The sequence below is a fragment of the Marmota marmota genome, unplaced genomic scaffold (genome assembly GCF_001458135.2).
Source record: "Marmota marmota marmota unplaced genomic scaffold, marMar, whole genome shotgun sequence".
Classification (NCBI taxonomy): Eukaryota; Metazoa; Chordata; class Mammalia; order Rodentia; family Sciuridae; genus Marmota; species Marmota marmota.
In genome coordinates this window covers 7,002,662-7,027,626 of record NW_026000000.1, presented here as the reverse complement: position 1 = coordinate 7,027,626, position 24,965 = coordinate 7,002,662, and the positions used below count along the sequence as shown (strand labels likewise).

General features: G+C 34.3%; 2 protein-coding genes and 1 pseudogene across 10 annotated transcripts in view; 2 read left to right on the top strand and 1 right to left on the bottom strand.

The window, feature by feature from the left end:
* Positions 1-24,965, top strand: part of Marchf8 (membrane associated ring-CH-type finger 8) — a 224,908-nt gene that overhangs the window by 40,366 nt on the left and 159,577 nt on the right. The gene's annotated exons all lie outside the window — the stretch shown is intronic.
* The window catches only part of Zfand4 (zinc finger AN1-type containing 4), an 86,499-nt gene that overhangs the window by 54,632 nt on the left and 6,902 nt on the right, over positions 1-24,965 (top strand). For 5 of the 9 annotated variants that reach the window (XM_048807454.1, XM_048807456.1, XM_048807457.1 and 2 more), the window contains 5 exons: positions 3,004-3,190; positions 10,398-10,545; positions 19,154-19,219; positions 21,342-22,508; positions 23,037-23,091. In XM_048807454.1, the coding sequence (XP_048663411.1) occupies positions 3,004-3,190; positions 10,398-10,545; positions 19,154-19,219; positions 21,342-22,508; positions 23,037-23,091 (1,623 nt within the window). Of the gene's footprint in view, positions 1-3,003; positions 3,191-9,969; positions 10,090-10,397; positions 10,546-19,153; positions 19,220-21,341; positions 22,509-23,036; positions 23,092-24,965 lie in introns of those variants that run through there. The other 4 variants (XM_048807462.1, XM_048807461.1, XM_048807460.1 and 1 more) reach the window with 3 other exon arrangements.
* LOC107153406 lies at positions 147-651 on the bottom strand (annotated as a pseudogene).

The window sequence follows — 24,965 nt, the reverse complement described above, 5'->3', positions numbered from 1 at the left end:
CCAAAATATTTAATCAAAAGTATTTACTTAATACAAAAGTATTTACTTTTTCTTACTGGGACTAAAATTATTTTATATGTGTATGAAAATGAGTGTTAGTAATACATATAGTGTTTTGTATATGTGTTTATATAATATTTATATTTCATATATAAGATATTTATATATAAAATATGTAGATTTTTTAAAGCAGAAATGAAAGGCATCAATCACTAGCTTTTAGTAGTTGAATGCTTTTAGAAAGTTTTATTTTTCCAAATGTACAGTTGGTTGGACCTGTTCATGCATCTTTACTAGTAGCTGGGCATCTCCACCTTTGGTATTTCTGGTGTAAATTACTTGAGCTCTGTGCTTTGAAACCAGTTTGATAAGTCTTTTACTGAGGAGGTCCTGAGGGTTTCCCTGGCCAGGGAATCTCAAATCTTCAGTCTCTGAGACCACAGCTGGGGATGTAAGCTTGTAGTTGGAAACTTCCAAGCAGAGTTTGTCATGAGTAGCTTTGTCCAACAAGATTAGATTGTTGAGCTTTACTGAAACTTTGCCTTTGGACCACTTCTTCTTTTTTGACCTTGCCTTCAGATTTGTTCACTGGGTCCTTGTCATTCTTGGTCAACTTTCCAGCATCTTCTTTCTATCATCCTTGGGCGGCATTGTGAAGCTCAAAGAGCAGAGACTGTTCCTGGAACCTCTCTGAAATGTCAGACAAAAAAGAAGCTCTGCTCACAAACAGGCCCAGAAACCTTTGCCCACTGTGCCTCTAATAATTGAAGCTTTGTAATAAAGTCTTCCTAATAATTTTCCCTTAAACTTTCTGTGCCATGTTTGTGATTTAAAAATATGCACTGAACTTATGTTTTAATATTTAAAATTAAGTTTTTAATAATTTTACCTTTATTGAATTAACTTTTATAAAAATTAAATGCTTGATATTATCTACCATGTGTCATTAAAAACTTTGTGAAAAAGACAACTCAACCCAGATTTAGGACTTCTCCATAATGTATTCAAGAAATCATATTTTATTGAATTTTTTAATTTGTTCTTTTTAGTTATACATGATAGTGGCGTCAATTTTGATATATTCTTATAAACATGGAGTGTATTTTATTCCAGTTAGGATCCCAGTGTTGTGGATGTACAGGAAATCATATTTTAAAGCTAATTTAGTCTTGCTATTTCAAATAAGTACCTTTATCATTTGAATTCCAATAGTATTTAGCATTGTACAAATACTTCCTTTCTAGAATTAAATTGTACCCTAAGCTGATAAAATCCAAATGCCTTTTCTTTTGTGAAAAGACAAGTATAAACATATATATATATATATATATATATATATATATATATATATATACACGCTGTTACTTATTCAGGAAAGGTTTTCAATGTGGCTATAGTAACAGCAGTAGCAAGCCTAAAATATTGATATCTTAATTTTTACTTGTTAGTAATGTAATGTAAAACATTACTAAACTTAAAAAGGGCAAGGACTTATTTGAAAAAAAATTTAAATATTTATATACTTTGTGTCTGTCAAAGAGCTAATCAAAATATTTAAATAATTATTTTATAAAAAAGCTAAATCTTATTATATTTCTATACTTTTTATGTTTTATTAGTAATGATATGAATTTAGGATATGGGAACATCTTTGATGTTTTACCTAATTACATTCAGAGTTTAACTTTTTTTTTTTTACTGGTTTCACTTGTTTATTTAGTACTGGGGATTGAACCCAGGGAAACATTACCACTAAACTACGTCCCCAGCCCTTTTTAAATTTTGAGACAGGATCTCACTAAGTTGCTGAGGGTTTTGCTAAGTTTCTGAGGTTGCTGGCCTCAAATTTTTAATCCTCCTACCTCAGCATCTCAAATTGCTGGGATTACAGGCATGTGACATCACACATGGCTCACATCTTTTTAAAAAGTAGTATAACATTGTGATTCTGTTAGTAAATAAAAGTTGTGAAGCTTACAAAATTGTTGCCTCTTTTAGGAGAGAACAAATAGTCTTGCAGCATGACATGGCACATTTTTTTCCCCTCAAACAAACTCCCAAGTCTACTGGAACATTCATCCTAAGAGCCTGAAATCTCTTGATACCTATTCCCACCACCAGGGGTAAAAATCAATGGACATTGTGGAGATGATCAGGTTGTAATGATGGCTGCGATTGTCATTCTAACTTGAGGACAACTGTGGACCACTAGAATCTGCCATTTGGGGGGCCTTCAGAGTGGCTTCTGTGTGCTCTGATTGGACACATCTGGACACGTGGATACCTTTCAGGACAATTGGAGTCCTGGGAGGATCTTTTTCAGAAACAACATATTGACCATTCACACATTTCAGTTTAGTATAGTAAATGACCCCTCTTGTTCTGGGTTATATTGTATACTTGAGTGTTTGCCTAGCATGTATAAAGCTCTGGGTTCAATCTTCAACACTACCAAAAAAGAAACAAATCTAAGAATAACTCAGCCATTATATAAAACTAGAAAGAGGAAGAACTCTGTGTGCTTCTCATTTTTTAGATATGTCTTCCAATTGTGAATATGTGTGCATTTTTATTTTTTAGCCTAAAGTAAGTTTATTGTTGCTTTTTAATTATTAATTGTTGGAATCAATATTTAAAAATATAGGAAGAGAAGGTTTACAGTGAAAATAACCATAGATAATGATGTCGTAGAATCAGCAAATATGTGGACTCCAATAGCTTGCACACACACACACACACGCACACATACAAAACTATTGTTTTAGTTAAACCCTGTCTTTGGACATAGAAGCATAGTGATGTATTTTGTTTCTTTCATATTAATACAGCACAAGAATGCTGTATTAATGTAGGAACACCAAATATTTATCCAAATAATGTCATGTACATATTATATGCACAAGGTGTTTGTTCAAATTCAGCACATTATATCCTGTCACTATATTGAGACGCAAAAAAGTTGATGTAAATTGAAAGCTTTTTTGTCAATTTTTCCATTTGTAGTTCCTGTGGAAGATCCACTTAGGGAGATGGCTGAGTACATGGAGTCCAGTCGAGATGAGGTCTGGGAGAAGACCTCCTGCAACAAACAAGTTACATATTTGGTATACCGAGAAGGAGATCAATTGAATTTCTTTCGTGTAGTAGATAGGGGAGATGGCACTTTAACACCATTATCTGAATCTTTAAGGTAAATAGGTTTTCATTTGCATATCTCACTTAGAAAAGGACAATATCAGATGTTATACTCCATAAACCTTTATGTTTATCTTATGTTGGCAAGATATTCTTGGTATTACAACAAAATTAACTAAATGTCATGCACCTTCCTCGCTCCTCCCCCTAACATATAATTCTGAAATTATCCTTCATATAATTGATACTTAAAAAGTTATTTCTAAAAGTTTCTTTACATAGTAGAATTTTTTCATTAAAAGATTTGTTTCTGTTACTTTATGAAATTTTGAGATGCCTACTAGGTTATAGTCTTGTGATAATGTGTTATTATGTAACCCTGTAGAAAGTGTTAAACCCGAAGTTGGTATATTTTTTAAAAATTTAACTTCACTACTTGAAGATGGATAAATATCTTTCCTTCTTTGTTTTTATTTTCCTACTCTGTAAAAGGGAGAGAAACACTATTTCTAAAATCAGAAAGGCAACCTCTGCAGATATTTAGCTAGGCAATAGAAAAATCGGGAAATTGGACAAAATAACTTCTAATTTTCTGCACATTCTAACTTACTCTGATTCTTTATCTCCTTTCACTTTAAGTCATTAAATATTACTGAAATTTTATAGCTAGTCACTACCCTAGGTCCTACTGTATAAAGATGATTATACCTACCTTCATTGAGCATACAATCTACTATTAATGGCGTTGGTAATATAATGTTCATATTCTGGGAAAACAGATGAAAGGGCCTTCATTTTATCTGAAACATGGAGGGTTAGGGATTACCTCTGAAAGGAAGAGAATATAACAAGGAATAGATGTTTGCCAAGCAGACAAAAAAAAAAAAGGTTTTATAGGTAACTGAAGTACATCTTACCCACCCCCCCAAAAAAAAAAGGAGGAAGAGGAAGAGGAGAAAACTAGTGGTAAAACTATTAAAAGAAAAAAACAACTTGTATTTTGGAGAACAGTATCTGGAGGTTGGAAGTCGAGGCACAATAAAGCTGGTACTCTGCTGAGAGTATTTTATTGGTATTTTATGGGATGTACACAAGGTATCAGCAAGTGTGCATTCTAATCTGCAGACTTGGGTGGGGAAGGGAATCTACTATCAACTCATTCACATTGCTGACATAATTATTTCCTTTCAGTTACATGACTGAGGGCCATAGTTTTTGCTGGTCCTTGACTAGCAGCTATCTTCAGATCCCATTTGATTAACTCGATATGAACTGATTTAGAGCCTATATTACATCTACAGACTCTCTTTACCTGTGTCATAATCAGTTGGCTAGAATTTAGTCATAGGTCATGCCCACCCTAAACGGTGCACCGTACAGGGTAGGAACACCAGGACTGGGAACCATAGAGATTCCTTTAGGATTCTGCCTACCGCAGAGCACATGTGCAAGAAGGATTGTGTGTGTGTGTGTGTGTGTGTGTGTCTGTCTGTCTACAGAGAACAATAGGTGTTGACTGTCCTCTAATATATCATGGTCTGGTTAGCACTGTAAACCATGGCATCCACATATAGGCTAGATTAGATAAGGTATTGCAATTGAGGGCAACTGTCCTGGGCCATAGTAGAATTCCTTCACACCTATTTCTCCACATGCTGGCTCATGATTGTTTGAATTTCCTTCCTTAGTTCACCCTCTTTTGACTCTCCTGAAGAAGGAAATCTGGCTCCTCAGCCTAACATGAGGCCCTGGAGAGCCTGACATCCTATTTTCCAGGCCTCTTTATTATACCATGTTTTCATACACCTTTTCCCCTTTGCATAAAATGTCATTTTCTCTTCTTGCTTCAAATTTTCCTTGGCCAACTTTTAGCCTAAAATCTTCATCAAATATGATTAAAATCATATAATTGTCCCTCTCAAGATAATTCTCTGTTACGTTTTTTTTTTTTTCCTTCCTTTTTCCTCATCTAGCACAATTGGACAAAGAAAGAAAAGGAGTAGATAGGAAAGGTAGTAGAAAACTATCTGGTCATACATGAAGGACATTTATCCTGTCTATTCTAGAAGGGGCTTTATTACTCTACAACAGGGGCCACAAACTTTTTCTGTAAAGGTCCCCTGATAGTAACTGGGGATTGTTGAACCAAGAGATAAGATAAAAGATATTATTTTGAAAAATATTTTTTCAGTTGTAAATGGACACAATAACTTTATTTGTTTTTATTTTTATGTGGTACTGGGGATCAAACCCAGTGCCTCACGCATGCTAGGCAAGTGCTCTATCACTGAGCCACAACCCTGGCCCGAATAAAAGATATTATGTAAGTAGTTTTGTAACAAGAGAGGAAACAAATATCCACAAAACTTTTACTGGCAAAATTCAAAAGATAAGAATAATAATTGTGCTAGGCATGGTGGCCCACACCTTTAATCCCAGCAACTCAGGAAGCTGAGACAGAATGATTGAAAGTTTGAGGCCAGCCTCAACATCTTAGAGAGACCCTGTTTTAAAATTTAAAAAGGGGTGGGAATGTAGGTCACTAAAGTGCCCCTGGGTTCAAAACCAAGTTTAAGAAAAAACAATAAATGACTACATTTTTTTAGTAATACATAATATAGGTCTACTTATGAGAAGGAATTATTTTTTTGAGAGAGAGAGAGAGAGAGAGAGAGAGAGAGAATTTTAATATTTATTTTTTAGTTATCGGCGGACACAACATCTTTGTTTGTATGTGGTGCTGAGGATCGAATCTGGGCCGCACGCATGCCAGGCGAGCGCACTACCGCTTGAGCCACATCCCCAGCCCCAAAGGAATTATTTTTATGAGAGTATTTTACTTGATTGAGGTTGAATGTTAGTGTTGCCTATCAAATTTGTAAAACCAGTTGCTAAAGGTCACCTCTTAATGTTGACCTGTAATGAGATTTTATGATTTTATCTTTGAATGCTTTTTCACACAGGTAAATACTGCCAACTATTGATATCAGCCCATGAGCATATGATTTAAATTTTTTTTAGTTGCAGTTTAGTTGTAGATGGAACACAATACCTTTATTTATTTATATGTGGTACTGAGGATCGAACCCAGTGCCTCACATGTGCAAGGCAAGTGCTCTACCACTGAGCCACAACCCCAGCCCGGGCATATGATTTTAATTGAGCATATTCACCATTTGGAAAGCATTCATAAAGTTCTGTTAGTTTTGTCTTTGTTGTTTTCCTTTAACATTTCATGGTATCACAGATTAATCACTTTCAATTGAAGATAAGTAGAAGTGCTCCATTGCACATTTAAGTGGATTTTGAAATATGGGAGATTGCCTTTAAACTTGTATCATGGTGTAAAAACTTATCAAGATCTAGAGTTTGAGCTCAGAAAATATATCTGCTATAAATTTGTGAGAGTGCTATTCCCACACAAATATTGCAACATGTCATTACATGTGATTCAAGCAACACTAGTTGTTGAAATGCCATTACTGCAGTGTAAGTTTCACATGTAAGCATTGTTTTGTCTTGTCATTTTAGGTTGAATTTGTTAGGAAATATTATCAATTCTACAACAAAAACTAATTTCTAAGGCATTCATTGTCTAATATTATTGGCTGAAGATGGTTCTTCTCATTCAAAAATCCAAGAGCTTAAGAAATAGTGTTAAGGTTTGGAGCCATAATAGTGGTAGAGCACGCACCTAGCATGCTTTAGGGCCTGGGTTTAATCCCTGGAAAATAAAACAACAAACCCCACAATAAAACTTTGCCACTGCTAAGGCATCAAATTTATCATGAGTTAAGTCCGTGGAACAAGTGAAGTTTACCACAGGCCCTACTAGTTTAATAATATATGGTAGATTCAGATATTTATTGCAGAATACATACTGATGAATAGTAAAGTTAATATTTAGTAACTTTATTATTTGCCCACCTTTTAACTTTTAAACTTTTTTTCAGCTTTACACATATGGTAGATTTCACTTCAAGTTATATTTCTTTAGTGTTTTAACAACTTCTTTGGAAATATTCTCACCTGTAATAGTTTCATGCAGTCTATTCAGAGAGGCTAACTCTTCAGTCACTTTATACTTTGGTATTGATACCCTTAGTTAACAATAACACGTGAGCAATATTGGTAACAAATGCAGATTTATCTGAAGCCAAGGAAAATGGCTCAAAATAATTTGCTTTAATTTTAAATTGAGTGTTGTCATTGCCTCTAATGTCAAATCTTCAAGAAATTGTTCTTCCTGGAAAAGTAGTCTTTAAAGAAGTTTATTTTCTCTGTACACATTTCTTCAGCTGCTGTGATCAAACATGGTTGAATTAATTCACTATTGATAAATACCTTTTCTTGCTTGGCTTGCAAATAAACACTTTGTTGGTTGTAATCTCATTTTCATCTTTTATTTTATGAAGAAGTTATACTGCAATGAGATTTCATTGTAAATTTTCTAATTTATTTTACTGTTGCTTCCCTGCAAGTTGGGAATATTGCAATGAGTGCTTACTGTGGTAATGTCTCTAATATATGCTGTGTCCTTTAGCAAAGCTATAGTGTCACTTCATCATAAAAAAAGGCTTTGCCATAAAACTGATAACATAATCTCCTCTATGCCTTAAAATTGCAGCATTTAAAATCCACTTTTCTTGTTTTGATATATTAGTATATATAAAAAAGTTACAGTACACATAGTACTCAAAATGTGATTGAATTATGACTGTGTCATGGTGATTTGTGGTTTGCCAAGCTTTAGAGTGGTGAGAACTACATGCATTTTCTGTAACAGATACTCACCTCTGATACACAATCAAATGACTATGGCTTTGTTCCACTAAAACTACGTTTATGAAGACAGAGTTGAATTTTGAACAGTTTTCGTGTGTTATGAAACACCATTATTATTTTCAACTATTTAAATGTGTGAAAACTGAGCTGGGGATATAGCTCAGTTGGTAGAGTGCTTGCCTTGCATGCACAAGTCCCTGAGTTTAATCCCCAGCACCACACACACAAAAAAATGTGAAAACCATCTTTTGTTCATGAGCACCCATAATAGGTGATAGGCCCCTGATAACCTGCTTTAAGAAGAAACAGGTAGAACTGGGTGTTCTTTGGTTCATTCCAGTCATTCTACCTTGCCATTTTTTTGTTTTGTTCTGTTTTTTTTTTTAAAGAAATATAAAGAGCCATTTCAAACTTAAATGGTAACTTCTTTGTAAAACTCAATTAACTATTATTGGCTTTGAGATGAACAATATTTATGTTAAAATAGATATCACATTTTCCCATTTCTTATTCTTTAATCATTTAAAATTATTTAAAGAAAGTCTTGTATAGTACTCAAGAATATGTAGGAATTCAAGAAAATGTTGGAATATTTAAATTTATAAGGATATTTTTGAAATAAGTTTATAAATTATTATGTTATTCTAATCTAGTTACATTTTGCCATGTAGTTATAATTTGTGACTAGCTTCTAACTGATCTTATGACACTGTGCTTTTTGAGAGAAAATATAGTAATGTAATTCTTGGGGGAAAAAGGTGAACTTAAGGTGTTTTTTATATTCTAAAATGAATCCAATAAAATACCTTGATTATTCTTTTAAACACATATTCCACGGGAGAGCAGATCTTTTCATGACAGTAAGACTGAGTCAAAAATTTCTTTAAGTATTTGATAAGGGTAAAGTTAAAATGTTATAAGATAACAAAGGAATATTTAAATTAAATTTAATTTAAAATATTGCAAGGTAACCAAGAGTAGAGTAAACTTGAGTTACTTTTTCTAATTCCTCAAGGTGAACTGACAAAAATACTCTCATATCCCTCCTTTTCAGGTGCGTTGACCTCAAGATAAAAGCTATCACACACTATACATTCTGTGACTCATTTGAGTGCACAAGGTTGATGCAGTAAGATCTGTCATTTGGTGCCTAGGGAAGCAACTTACTTCTCTAAGTAAGAAGAATCAGCTTTGGAACAAGACAGATGGGGCATTTGATTTTATGCTCACCAGTTTCCTCGTCTTAAACCAAATCACTTACCTCCCTTAACTGTAATCTTGTCATTTATAAAATAGGATATAATGTCTACCTTATGTAGTTTTGCAAAGATTAGGAATATTGTGTAGGAAGTGCCTGAACAGTAAGTGTTCAGCAAATGGCAGGCAATGTGACTACTTTAACACTGTGATTTTTGTCCATTAGTATACATAGGTGACAATCAGCTAGCTATAGGTAGCAGTGATAGTCACAGATCAAGAACTGCAGATCAAATGGGTTGTGGAGGCTAGTTGCTATATTAAGGTTATTAAGCCTATCCTAAATTGTTTCCATTTGTTACAAGAAGATAGAACAGAAAATATGTTGTTAATCCTCATACTTCTGTAGCATGGCTGTACATTTTGGTATTCATATAAGTAAATGGGCCACAGTGACTAATATGTATTCTTAATTTGCTCTGAAGTTTTAATCATTCTCCAGGTATGCTGAGAAAAAAAAGAGACTCCAAATATTTCTTTAAAGTGTAAATAAATATATCATGATGGTTGATCAGTAATTGAAAGTTTAACATGTTTAATAATGTGTGTCATGGCTTGACTTGGAGAGGTATCTTTTTTCTGTGTTAAAGTCTATGCTATTCTTCGTAATTATGTTTCCAAACAGAAAAAAAGTTGTTAGCCCTTTTTAAAATTTTTTTATTATTTGTTATTTAGGAACAGAAAATGTTCTGATTATACCTATGTATGAGTTCTTTTTTTTTCTTTTTAGTGAGAATCTTTTCAGGATAAAGAAAAATCTGTACTTCTGTACCAATTTCTTTGTTATTCTAGTTCATGGAAATCTGATCAGACTGTGGTGTAGGCTGCACATCTGTCAGCCTTGGCTAATAAAATGAAATCAGAGCATTCTTGTGGAAATGGATTTTGCTCCTTTGGGAATGCTGTTAACAGGTGTCCAATGATTTTTACCAATAATTTGTTGAATGTTGAATTAAGAGAAGCTCAGGTATACTAGATTTTTAGTTGCACTGGTTGTTCTAGAAATGTCCTAGATTTTCATGATGCAGTATTTATCCCCATTTATTTGTTCTCCTGAGAAAAACATTTTTTTGAAATATATTTTCCTTGCATTTACATTGACAAAAAGGATTTAGTGTTTTATAGGTAGTAGCATGTATATTTGCTATTGCACATAGAAGAGTTTTAATTTTTGAGCCGGAATCAAGCAAATTTCAAGAAGTTGTTATTTTTCTTTGCAGAGGTGGTTCAGTGTATAATTTGTATACAGATGAGAATGAAGAAGTTGAGCCTTCTCCTTCTGGGCAACAGATCATTGAAAATTCAATAACTATGAATAAAATGAAGCTGCTTAAGGCTAAGATGGAGAACATGAATCTCAGCAAAAAGGTGATGCTGTCAGCACTTGGCCAGGATTTTTTCTAGCTTACCCTTTCAGGGTTCAACAATGAGGTCTGTTGGTAATTGTGAACAAAAATTTATAAAATATTATTCATTTCAAGATTCTGGCCTCTGTTATTTATTGATACATGAAAGGGCCAGTAACACATGGGGAAAGATTATATGGCAACTTAATATGAGTTATATTAATTTGTGATTTTTAAATTTCATAACTCTAGGCCAAGCAAGTGGTACATACCTTTATACCCAGCTATTCTGGAGGCTACACAAGTTTGAGGCCATCCTGGGCAACATAGCGAGACCCTGTCTCAAAATAATTTTTTTTTTTTTATAAACAACAAAAATTTATTTTTCACAGTACGCAAGTCCAGAAAGTCCATAACAAGGCATAGTGACAGGGACTTACTGGCTCACAGATCATACCTTCTTCTTGTGTCCTCACATAGTAGAAGGGCAAGGGTCCTCTTTTAGAAGTATTAATTTCATTCATTGCTCCACTCCCTTGACCTACTCTCCTTCCAAAGCCCTCATCTCCTAATACATAAATGCCAGGGAAACGGTATCAACATAGGAATTTATTGGCATGCTGTTTATTCTGAATAATGCTTTTCCCCCCTTTTCCATAACAATTTTTTTAAAATTTTTTTTAATATTTATTTTTTAGTTTTCGGCAGATACAACATCTTTGTATGTGGTGCTGAGGATCGAACCCGGGCCGCACGCATGCCAGGCGAGCGCGCTACCGCTTGAGCCACATCCCCAGCCCTCCATAGCAATTTTTTGAATGAGAGAGGTACAATGGACTGAACATTTGTGTCCTTCCAAAGTTCATATTTGGAAAGCTTAATCCCCCAGATGTTGCATTTAACATTGAGTTTTGTTCACTCCAAGCTCTCATGACTTGGGGTCCATCACCTAGGCTTTTGCCCCCTTGGCTGCTTTCTCACACCAGATTCCCCAGCCAGCTTCTACTCATTTTTTACAACTTAAATGCAAAGTCCCTCATGGGCTCTAAATTAAATTCCCTATCTCTAAGCTCTCGAAGCCCCTTGAATCTGCCCACAAGCTCGACTCACACATTATTCTGAGTCCTTGGTTAATGTTTGCCTTTGCTGATATACAAAAACCTCTGTGAGGAGTATTTTCCAGTTTCTGGCTGCAGGATTGTAGGTGTTAGTTCCAGAATTTCACATTCCCCCTCTTTCCCTTCTATTTCTAGTTCTAATAGCTTCATTAGTGGCAAATCATGTATCCAAGTAATCCCTCTCCTCCCTCCACAAACACAGACACCAACACATACCTCACCTCCAAACAGTGCTTCTCAGTTAAGAAGGAGCAGTGGAGCAGTGATGTGGGCTGAAGGTCTTGGGGGAGCCTCTGCTCCTGCCTCCTGTGGATTCCCCTGTCAGGAGGGAAGACTCAGCAGTACTAGCAAAGCCCTTGTCAATTGTGTACAGCAACATGGGCTGATTAAGGCACACTAAGACGAAGCAGGAGCTCGAGTGAAAAATTTTAAAAAGTTCTGGGGATATAGCTCAGTGACAGAGTGCTTGCCTAACTTGTGCAGGGTCCTGAATTCAATCCCAGTACAGTACCAAAACAAAACAAAACAACAAAACAATTCATCTCTCTAGAACTTGAAGGATAATAAAAGATAGTTTAAATTTAATCTTGGATTCTTTTTAAAATGCTGTGTAAATATTTACCTATTATGGATAATAGCTACTATTCTAGTTTTATTGTAAATTTTATTAGTTTTCCATAGTGTTTAAACTAGTTTATATCTGTCCAACAGCGAATGAGAGTTGCAGTTTTGTTTTTTTTTTTTCATGTTCTTAACCAGTATCTTGAATGGTTCTCCTGTTTTTATTTTTGCCATTCTGGTTGGTATATAGTGAAATCACACTGATTTCACTTTGCATTTTTCTGATATTCAGGGGGAATTGAGAAGAGCATCTACTAAAAGAAACCACATTGTGTGCCATGAAAGAAGTCCCAATAAATTTTAAAATATTCAAATAATACCAAAATAAATGCTCTAATTTATAAGAGAATATAGTTAAATACAAAGTATCTGGGAAGTCTTCCGATGTTTGAAAATAACACATTTCTAAATAATTAATAGGTCAAAGAAGAAATCCAAAGGGAAGTTTTAAAATATTGTACCCTGAATAAAATATTCGGATAATGTGGCAAATTGATTTTAAAAATGTAGAACAATTCTTGCATTCTTGGAATGAACCACTCTTGGTTGTGATTTGTTCTCTTTTTATGTTATTTTTACTTCCTTTTTTATGTCTTTAGATTTCATTTGCTAATGTTTTATTTAAGATTTTTCTTCATGAGAAAAATTAGTCTGTGTTTTTCCTTTTCCAACAAACAGCTAAATTGAAATTAACACCAAGCACTTAAATTTATTATCACCTAGATTCTGTCATGAACTTTAAATTTTTTTATTCTTAATTGTGAAGATAAAATTTTCCATCTTAACCATCTTCAAGTTGTACTCACCATTCAGTATGTAAAGTACTTTCACATTTTTGTGCAACCAGTCTTGAGAACTTTATCTTACAAAACTGAAACTCTGTACTCATTAAAAAACAACTCCCCATCCAGGTGTGGTGGCACAGCAACTCAGGAGGCTAAGGCAGGAGGATTACAAGTTCAAAGCCAGCCTCAGCAATTTGGCAAGGCCCTAAGCAACTTAGCGAGACTCTGTCTCAAAATTAAAATAAATAAAAATGGTTGGGGATGTGGCTCAGTGGTTAAGTGTCCCTGGGTTCAGTCCTCAGTTCCAAAATAAAAAAAACAAAATCCCAACTTCCCTAGTACCCATCCTCCCCAACCTCTTGACAACCACCATTCCATTTTCTATATCTAGGAATTTGATTCTTCATATAAGGTGAAATCGTGCAGCATTTGTCTTTTTGTGACTGGCTTACTTCATTTAGTATAATGCTCTGAGGTTTATTCATGTCATAGAATGTGTCAGAATTTCCTTCATTTTAAAGATTGAATAATATTCCATTGCATCTTTAGCATTTCATTTATTTATCTATTTATCCATCAGTAGTCACTTGGGTTGCTTCCATATTTTAGCCACTGTGAATAATGATGCTATGAACATGGTAGTACAAAATATCTCTTTGAGAACTTGCTTTCACTCCTTTTAACTATATACCAGAGTTGAAATTGTTGGGTAATACATTAATTCTATTTTTAATTTTTAAAAACTTAACAAAACTTTTTCACAGTGGCAATACTGTTACTTTTAAGGTGTTTTTTTTTCTATTTATGTTTAAACTTTATTTATTTTTTGAACTTTTGGGATTTTGAGGGGTGGGGGGATTGAACTGGAATTGAACTCAGGGGCACTCGATCACCGAGCCTCATCCTAGCCCTATTTTGTATTTTATTTAGAAACAGGGTCTCACTGAGTTGCTTAGTGCCTTGCTAAATTGCTGAGGCTGACTTTGAACTCGCAATCCTCCTGCCTCCTCCTCCCAAGCAGCTGGGATTACAGACATGCACCACCCCACCCAGCCAAACTTTTGGGATTTTGATAAGGTTTACATTTTATTTTTGCTTTTGGGATTTTGATAGATTTTACATTAAATATGTAGACCTCTTTGATATTGGGGTTTCCCCCCCATGGTTTACATAGAAGTAGGCTCTAGTTTGCAAACATGTTGCAATTTTGTATACAATAATATTAATAATAATAACAACAATAATAATAATTATTATTATTATTTTGTGGTGCTGGGGATTAAACCCAGGGCCTTGTGCATGTGAAGCAAGCACTCTCCCAACTGATCTATATCCCCAGCCCTGTATACCTTTTTAATAGTGATTTATAGCTTAATTTACGAGAAAACATACTGAAAGGATTTTAATCTTTTGAAGGTAGTTGAGGTTTATGAATATAAGCATATTGGCAATCCTACTTTTACCCTTGAAAAAACTGTATATTCTGATGTTATATAAATAAATTCTGATATATATTGATATTTATTGTAAAATATATTCTGATATGTAAAATGTCTATCAGTTTGTTAATTTATCAATTTTGTTAATTGTGTTGTTCAGATTTTGTTTCTGTATCCTTTCTGGTTTGTCTTTATTTTTTGTTTTTGAAGCGGATATTCTGTTTTCTATCAATCATTAAGAGAGTTAGGTTAAACTCTTCTTCTATAGTTGTGGATTTATTTTTTCCTTTCAGTTCTTTATTTTTGCATTTTATATTGTGAAGTTCTGTCATTGGGTTTAGTATAGATTCTCGATTGTGATATCTTCCTTTTGATTGAACACTTATTATTATAAAATGTTTTTCCTTATCTTAAGTAGCACTCTTAAAATATCTGCTTTGATTAACCTATTTCTTTTTGTTTTTCTGCAGGGTATGTATGGTATCTTTTCCATTCTATTATTTTCAATCTCTGTTATAATTTAAGCAGCACATGGTTTACCTCATTTTTTAAAAATCTAAACTGACATTTATTTTTTATTTACATTTAGTGAAATTACTAATTGTATTCAGATTTTTCATCTATTTGTTTTCTATTTTACTACCCATTTTGTTTCATTTTGTCTCCCTCCTCTCCTTTTTAAAAAAATATTTTTTAGTTGTAGATGGACACAATACCTTTATTTTATTTATTTATTTTTATGTGGTACTGAGGATTGAACCCAATGCCTTACGTGTGCTGAGTAAGCATTCTTCCACTGAGCTACAACCCCCTTCCTTTTTAATATTAATTTTATTTAATTTTCATCTATATACTTTTTTGTTAGTCTTATATTCTTAGGCTGGTTCCTTTAAGTGGTTAACTTAGAGATTGTATACTGTACATCTTTGATTTATTGCAGTCTTATAAAAATGATTCCTGCTATTTTCTGGTTAATGCCCAAATCCTAGAATACCAACTTCATTATACTTCCAACAACTTTTGTGTCATTGTGGCCAAGCATTTAAGTGTCTACATGTATTTTGAACACCCCCCCCCCAATTTATTTATTTATGTATTTTTCACAGTGCTGAGGATTGAACCCAGGGCTTCATGCTGCCACGCAAATACTCTACCACTGAGCCACATCCTCAGCCCCCTCTAGTTGTTTTATATTGCCAATATTCAGTTATTTATTTATTATATCTATTTTTTATTTGTAGTTGGGCACAATACCTTCATTTTATTTAATTTTGTTTATGTGGTGCTGAGGATCAAACCCAGGGCCTCGCATGTGGTAGGCAAGCACTCTGCCACTGAGCCACAACCCCAGCTCTCTTCAGTTATTTATATTTCCCTATACATTCACCTTTTCTTTTATGTTTATTATTTTTAGTTATCTATGACAGCAGAATCAATTTTGATATGATTACATAAGCATGGAATATATCTTACTCTAGTTAGACTCCCGTTCTTATGGATAGTAAATGGTTTGGGAATTCACTGTGTTGTTTGCTTTCTCTCTCTTTTCTTTTTTTGGGACCAGGGATTGAATCCAGGGGTGCTTTACCACTCAGATACATCCCCAGCCCTTCTTATTTTTAATTTTGATACAAGGTCTCGCTAAGTTGCTGAGGCTGGCTTTGAACTTGTGATCCTCCTTTCTCAACCTCCTGAGTCACTTGGATTACAGGTGTGCGCCACCACACCCAGCTCATATTCACCTTTTCTGTTATCACTTGTTCTTTCCTGTAGTTATGTATTTCCTTCAATTATTTTACCTCTTATGGAATTATTTCTTTTTTTAAAGATTTCTGGCAATGAATTCTCAGCATTTTTCTGAAAACTTATTTGCTTTATTTCTTTTAATTTTGAAAAATGTTTAATTTCTCAGAAATAAGACTACTACAGTGAAGATCAACATATACTATACCAAGGCTGGGGATGTAGCTCAGTGATAAAGCATATGTCTGGCATGTGCAAGGCCCTGGGTTCCATCTGCAGCATTGGAAACACACAAACACACACACACACACACACATATACACACTTTACCTGGATTCACTAATTAATGCCTTCTCACATTTGCTTTTTCTCCCTAATTTTTTCCTCTGATTTGTTTGGGAATTAATTGTAGATATTATGACACTTTTGAAATATTTCATTTACCATGTATCTCCTAAGAATAAGGGCTTTCTCCTTCTCTTTCCATGCAATTAACATGCTCATAAAATGTGTCACTGATGCACATTATGTCATCTGTATTCATATTTTCCACATCTAAATAATATGCTTTGATAGCATTTTGTTTTGTTTTGTTTTCAATCAAGAATCACATAGCCACGTACTCTGGCACATGTCTCTAGTTCCAGCTACTAGGGAGGCCAAGGCAGGTAGATTGCTTCAGTCTAAGAGTGCAGTGCTAGTATGGGCAACAGCATGACTGTATCTCAAAAATAAAATAAAATAAAATAAATCTGCATTGCATTTAGATGTAATGTTTGCTTAGACAATTTGGTTAAACAATTATTTTTTAACTTTATTTGGACATTCATATCAGGTATTTTAAGAGTATAGGCCCATTATTTTACAGAATATCCCTCAATATGGATTTGTCTGATAGTTTTATCATGCAGGTTAAAACATTTTTGCTAGAAATATTTCAAAGATGATATATTTTTCTCAGTTAACACATCAGTGGGAACGTGTCAACTTGTAGGATTTTAATTACTACAAAATACTAGTAATACTAATAATAGTAATACAATGTCAATTTGCAGTACTTTAATTGTTTTTAAAGTAAATTTATGATTTTTGTTAGTATATAATTTTTGTCAGTACAAAAATAATTTAATGGATTGCTAGTTTTATTTCATGGAAATTGGACAATATTGTTAACATTTCTACTTAATAGAATTTTATTCATTGAGATTCAATATCACTTTTCATGTATATTCTATGTGTATTTCAAAGGTATTTTCTAATTTAAGTGTAAAAGTTTGGTATTTATATCTATAAAATCAACCTTAATAATAGGTTGTTTAGATCTGCTGTTTTGTTTTTTTAACTTGTCCACTTAATCTTTTGGAATGAAAATAATGATACATGAAAGTCTATAATTAGAAGCTTTCTGTGCATATCTCTTTTCATCTCCCATAGTTTTTTGTTTTAAGGAGATAGATGCTGTGTGACTTGGTACATAAATACTAGTAGCATATTTTCATTGTACTGCAAATCCTAAAATGTTATAAAATATTTTATTTATGTCATATCTTTAGCATCTTTACCCTTAAACTTTCCTTGCCTAATATCAGGACCATATACCATCAATATCTTTTAACTCCTACTTATTAATGACCATCAGTATATTAAGTGACAGTGAACTTCTTTTTTCTCCAAATGTGCATTCCTTATACCCACTGATATTTTCGTTTCAATGACATATATACCATGCTTACTATCAATCTTTTTTTTACTAAAGTTTCTCTATACTTTTTGGTTAGTAAATTCTTCAAAAAGGTTTATAAGAACAGAAATTACTGAGTTTTTGCATGTTCGGAACCTTTTCTTTACCCTTTAACTGAGTGTAAAATGTGATTTGATTTCCCAGGCGTTTCTGTAAAATTTTGCTCCATTTTTGTCTTACTTCCTATATTGCCATTGAGAAATCCAGTTGACAATCCCACTTATTTTCTTTGTAAATGACTTAATTTAGGATAGTCTTAGAATTTACTGTTCTGGGTCAATTTTCACAGTACATTGAGTAGTTTTTAAAATATTTTTTTAGTTGTAGATGGACAAAATATCTTTATTTTATTTGTTTAAACAAAATAAAGTCTTTTTTAACATAATGATTCAAGTCTTATTTCAGGACAATTTCTTATAATGTATATATTAGTTTTTAAATGTTTTCTAGGGACTTCCTTTATACACATATTGGAATGTCTTTGTCTTCTATTCAACTACTTTTTCTCATTTTAAATTCTTATTTTAATTTTCTTGCCTGTTTTCATATCTTTTTCCACTATTCGTTTTTTCCTATTTTTTTAAGTTGTAGATGGGTACAGTACCTTTATTTTATTTATTTATTGTTATGTGGTACTGAGGCTTGAACCCAGTGCCTCACACATGCTAGGTAAGCACTCTACCACTGAGCCACAACCCTGACCCCTTCCCAATATTCTTTATTAAATATTCAGTAGAATCTAGTCTCCTTGTGTAACTGATAATTTACTCTTCATTTTAACATGATTTCATTTTCTGGAGATTATTTCTAGGCCTGATATTTATATCACTCTGTTGTTCATTGTGTCTTCAGTTTTGAGATTTACTGTTTGGTATGACTTTTTTTCCCCATAGTACTAGAGATGAACCTTGTATTTTTTTATTTTGAGACAGAGTCTCCCTAAATTGCCAAGGCTAGTCTCAAACTTGTAATCCTTCTGCCTTAGCCTCCCAAGTAAAGTGAGAATATAGGTATGTGCCACTTGATATAATTTTTTAAAAAATACATGCAAATACTAACTTAAGCTTATCTGATTCAGTTTGGAGTGTTGTGATGCAGTGGTCTTTCACTTCATTGTGTTGGGAGAAAATTTTAAGTAGTTGAAATATTCTAATTCTCACTTTTTTCTGTTTTATTTTTATAGTTTTTATGGATTTGGTGTGCCCTTTTCTTTTTCTTTTCTGATTTTTCCCATAATTTTATTTATTTGGTAAGTATTAATAGTTGTGGTTAATATACAAAAGTGAGAGTTTTGTATTCAAGTTTTTTTGTTTTTTTTTCCTTTTTTTAATGGGATTGGGTTCAGTCCCAGAGACACTCCACCCCTGAGCTACATCACTGGTTCTTTTTTATTCTTTAAATTTTGAGATAAGGTTTCACTAAATTGCTGAGGCTATCCTCTAATTTTTTATCCTCTTACCTCAGCCTCCTAAGTTGCTGAGATTACAGGCGTGTGCCACACAACTGTTTAATTTTTTAGTTGTTTTAATCAGTGGCACTCTTTTCTTTGAGGGAATTCTTAGTGTGTGTTCTGATTTTTGTGATTCGCTTTTTAATGTTTTTATTAGTGCATTATAGTTATATATGATCGTGGGGTTCATTGTGGCATATTGATACATGCATACAACATAATTTGGTCCAATTTATTTCCCAGTGATTTCTCTTTTCCACCCCTTCTCCATCCCCCAATTCACTTCCTCTGCCAGTGTCCCTTGAATTCATTTATTTTTTTTAAATTTGTGCATTATAATTTTTGATTTACTTTTGTTTCTCTATGATCTTTGCTTTCCTCTTTTTGCTTCTTCTTTACATTTATTCTTGAAAGGTACCTTGCCCTTGTGATTTACTCTTCTTTATTCCTTCCTCCCATGAATAATACTATCTCCTTGGGTACTAAATTATTTCAGGTTGCTTCCTTTTGATTTCCTTGTAGACTCTGTTAATCAGCTTTTTGTCTCTGTGTCTAAAATACCTGATAAGAACAACTTATAAGAGGAAGTGTTTAGTTTAGGCTTATAGTTTCAGAGGTTCAATGCATGAGTGGGCCCACTCCATCACTATGGGCCCAAGGTGAGGCAGAACATCATGACAGAAGGGCATGATGGAGGAAAATTGCTCAGCTTCTGGATACTGGGAAGCAGAGGGTGTGGGGAAGGGTTCAGGGACAGATATATGCCAAGACCACACCCCTAGTGATATAACTCCTCCAGCTATACCCTACTTGCCTAACCACCCAGTTGTTCATGCATATTATTATTATTATTATGGGGGTACCAGGGATTGAACTCAGGGGTACTTGACTACTGAGCCACACCCCCATCCCTATTTTGTATTTTATTCAGAGACAGGGTCTCACTGAGTTGCTTAGTGCCTCGCTTTTTTGCTGAGGCTGACTTTGAACTTGTGATCTTCCTGTCTCAGCCTCCTGAGTCACTGGGACTACAGGCGTGTGCTTCCACACCCAGCAGTTCATGCATATTATTAATCCTTCAAATGGATTAATCCACTGATGAGGATACAGCTCTCATAGTCTATTAATTTCACCTCTAAACATTCCTGCATTGTCTAGTACATGACCTCTTCAGGGACATTAAAGATACAAAGCATAATATATCTCATGTTTGATATCCAAGATTTAGATCTTAGACCTTTTTCAGTATTTTTATAACAAGTATATTTTCTTTTTTATGGGTTCAGTTTTTGAAGCTACACTTTCTTGACTCTCTACCACTGGCATAGGTTTTGCAGATAAGTCTTTTAGGTTTAGGTTTTTTCCTAATTCTTCTTTGAACTTCATATTACTTGAATCTCTCCCAGTTTGCTGAAGGGTGGGATATGGGTGATTTTATTTGATTATATTATTCATCTGTTTGGTTGTGGATTTTTTGTTATTTTGCTTTATTTTATTTTAGAGAATGCATGAAGATACTCAGATTTAGGCAACTGCTATTAATCTCTACAGCTTAGAATCATAATCTTCATTTTAAAAATTTTATTTATGTATTTATTTCTTTTTCTGGTACTAGCAATTGAGCTCGTAGATGCTCTACCACCGAGGTACATCCTCATTCCTTTTTATTTTTTATTTTGAGATAAGGTCTTGCTAAGTTGCTAAGGCTGGCCTTTAACTTGTGATCTTTCTGCCTCAGCCTCCCAAGTTGCTGGGAGTAGAGGCAAGCACCACTGTGCCCAGCTCATAACCTTCAGTTTTAAAGAGTATGTTTGGTGGATGTAGAGTTGCATACTATCCAGAGAATGAGTCTAGGATAAAAGCAGCTACCAGAGGCAGCTCATCTGTGTAAAGGAATTATATATTCACTCTTTTCTTATAGCCTAAGAAAGTTGTCAAAGTAAAACCTCATCCACCTATAGCTTCTCGACCTTCTAGCAGTTCCACAGCAGCAGCACGCCACAGGTTGTTAAGAGTCCTGCCACACATTGGGCAATCTTGTTTATCTTCTCCTGGAAATGAATATCTACCAGAACCATCCAGGAAGGCAGCTGCAACTTTGGCAACTCAGCCCCCTGCAGATAGACCTATTTCGTCTCTCACTGGTGAAGCACTTAAGGAGGAGAATAACTGGGAGAGTAACACTCTGTCTCATCCTAGCAGTAACAGCAGACTGATACCTCAGGTACCCCATATGGAGTTGGAAAGTGATGGAGAGCTTGCTGGTTCTGTTCTTGGATCATCCCTGCCCAGGCGGACAAAACACATTTCAGGGAACTTACCCTCTAATAACAAAGATGATAGTGTCTTATTTCCAACTTCAGAAAGGAGTGTACCTGGAGAATCACTTCTACTTAAAGTGGGTCCATTTGCCTCGGTTTCAGAAGGAAATGCTACTGAACAGAACAGTAGCTTAGAAGGCGTTCGAAAGGCAAACACAGAGCTCTTACTCACTAATGATGACAAAGGGTTGAGAGTCACAGAGCAGCATCTGAAACACGTTACACGAGTGTTGAGTGGTGAGTCAGTAGACACTGCAGTTCTCAACCACCGCGAATTAAGTCCTCACAAGAATGGACTGTTGTCACCACTTCGCTGTTCTGCTCCAACGCCACTGCGTAATTCTCTGGTGAAACCACAGAGACAGTCCAAATGTTTGGAGTCTGGGAACCTCCCTTCTGCTTCACAAAACACGCTCAGGTCATTGGATGTTCGAACCATGGCAGATTCTTCCTTCTCTAGGACTACTCGCTTTCGTGGTATTAAAGTTGATTCGCCTGGGAAAAGATCTGATATTATTTCCAAAGTTGAGGCTCAGGACATTACAGAAATAGCCAACAAGGCTTCCAAAGAGCCCATTGGTTGTGTAAATAATGTCGTTTTTTTTGCTTCACTGGCGCAGAGCGCAAGCAAAGACAGTTTACAGAGCACACGTGGGGCAGGCAGGCTCCGGCCCTCTGGAATTGGTCTGTCTACAAACCTTCAGCATTTTCAGGAAGAAAGCCTTAGGAAAAGTTCTCCCCAGTCAGAACCTACAGATTTTTTTCTAGTAAGTGTTTTCATTTCAACATAATCTGGTAGTTATCCATGTAAGTTATTCATCATATTTAAAGTTTGATTTTTGTTTACAGAAAATAGGGGTCTAAGGTTGGACTTTTTTCATAAGTTTCTCTGAAAATATTTGCCTAGTTTATAAAAAATCTTTAAAAATTTTAAAAAATATTTTTATGATAAAATTTCAAATAATATTAGCCCCAGATTGAGAAGTGTGATTTGAAAATAAGTTCATATAAACAGTTTATTATATATTGCTAAATACTGAATGTTTTTACTAATATTTTTCTCAAAGTAGGAACTCTTATCTGAGCCATCAAATCTAAATAATAATAAGAATCATATTACTAAACATGACAAGCAGTTTTCGAGTTAATTTGTTAATTAAACAAAGATAGATTAGATAATTTTCAATGGAAGCCCAATAGCATCTTAGTAATAAAATGCAAGTATTTCATGTTTGGTGATCTCTTCTATTCCCCATTGACTCACCTCTGTAGGTGTTTTTGTGTTTTAATTGTAGTCTGCCCGTGGTATTGGAATGAATGGAAATAATGCAGCAGCAGGGAAAAGAGTAGGTAAGCTATAGATTATTTTGAAAATAATATAAAGCTAATAATCACATTACTATGTATAATGTTGAATTTTCAAAGAGAAATGGGAAGAACATTTTCTATGGTATGTACAGAGTAAACTCTCTCCCTAAACTTTATTCCAGTTCAGAAATTCATTATGTGAACTGAAGAATAAAACAGAATTGAAATTGACATCCTTTGTCTGGGAAAAGATATGGTCTATATGAAAAAAACAAGATTATTGAAGAATTAACATATAGTTCCCATCCCCTAGTGGCTGGCCACTCTTGAGTCCTGATGGGATACTGAATGGGCTTTGAGGAATTACTCTAGAAAGATGTTTTTAACATTATTGCTTCAGTATCAAGGGTAAGACTCTCTTTTTGATGGACTGATAGTTATTTCTGGATAAAAGAAAAAAAATAGGTGGGCTCAGTGGCATATATACCTGTAATGCCAGTGACTTGGGAGGCTGAGGCAGGAGGTTCACAAGTTTGAGGCCAGCCTCAACAACTTAGCAAGACACTGTCTGAAAATAAAAAGTTAAAAAAAAAAGGACTTTGGGATGTAGCTTAGTGGTGAAGTGCTCCTGGGTTCAATCTCTAGTACTAAAAAAGAAAAAGAAAGGAGCAATCTCTAGGACTAGCCCTGTCTAAAACATAGTAGCAGGAGTGACTATAACATTAGTATTTCCTCCTACCAGTAAGTGCTGTCACCTTAAAGTTGCACTAATCAGTCAGTATTTTCAAGGATAGGGAAGCTATTCCCATTTTCTTTTGTTTTAATATCCAGACCAGAGTTGGGAAATTCATTATCCAAGATGTGCCACCTTTATATATTATAGTTATCATGTGAGTTTTATGTTTTTAAGAGATACTTAGGATTTGTTTTCCATTTCTGTGTAAGGGCTGATATTATGGAGTCTTAATATATCTTCTTACTTTTTCAAATTTTTTGTGTAGTAATTTTACTTTTTTTTTTTGCTTTTTTTCACAAATTTTACTTTTTTAATAATTTAAGTATACAGTTTCTTTGCATTAAGTATATTCCCATTATTGGGCAACTATAACCACCATCTATCTCCAGAACTCTTTTCATCTTACAAAACTGAAACTTTGCATAGGCACAATATAGGAAAACCCCATCTCAAAAACAAAACAAAAACAAAAAAGAACCACCAAGTCCTTATTTTCTCCCTCCCTGCTTCCCTCAGCAACCACTCTTAAGTACCATATAAGTGTATATAGTATTTGTCTTTTTGTGACTGGCTTATTTCACTTATCATAATGTCTTCAAGGTTTATCTGTGTTGTAGCACATGTCAACATTTTCTTCCTTTTTAAGGCATATATTCCATTGTTTTATATAGCACAGTTTGCTTATCCATTCATCAGTCAGTAATACACCTGTGTTGATTCCACATTTTATCTAGAGTGAGTAATAGTGCTGCGAACTTGAGATACTACTTTAAATTCCTTGGGGTGTATATCAGAAATGAAACTACTGGATCATATGGTACTTTATTTTTCTCTTTTTTTTTGTACTGGGGATTGAACCAAGGGCATAGTACCTCTGAGCTAAATTACCAGCCCTTTTTGTTTTTTATTTTAACACAGGGCCTTGCTAAGTTGCTGGGGCCATCCTTGAATTTGCAGTCTTCCTGTCTCAACTTCTTGAGTTACTGGGATTACAGGTGTGTGCTACCACACCTGATTTATTTTTAATTTTTTGAGGAATCACCATATTATTTTCCCACTAATAGTGCACAGGATTCCAGTTCTCCTTGTTTGTACTTGTTTTCTGGTTTTGTTTTCCAAACAGCCATTTTAATGAGTGTAAGGTGATAAGTAATGTGGTTTTGATTTGCATTTCTTTATT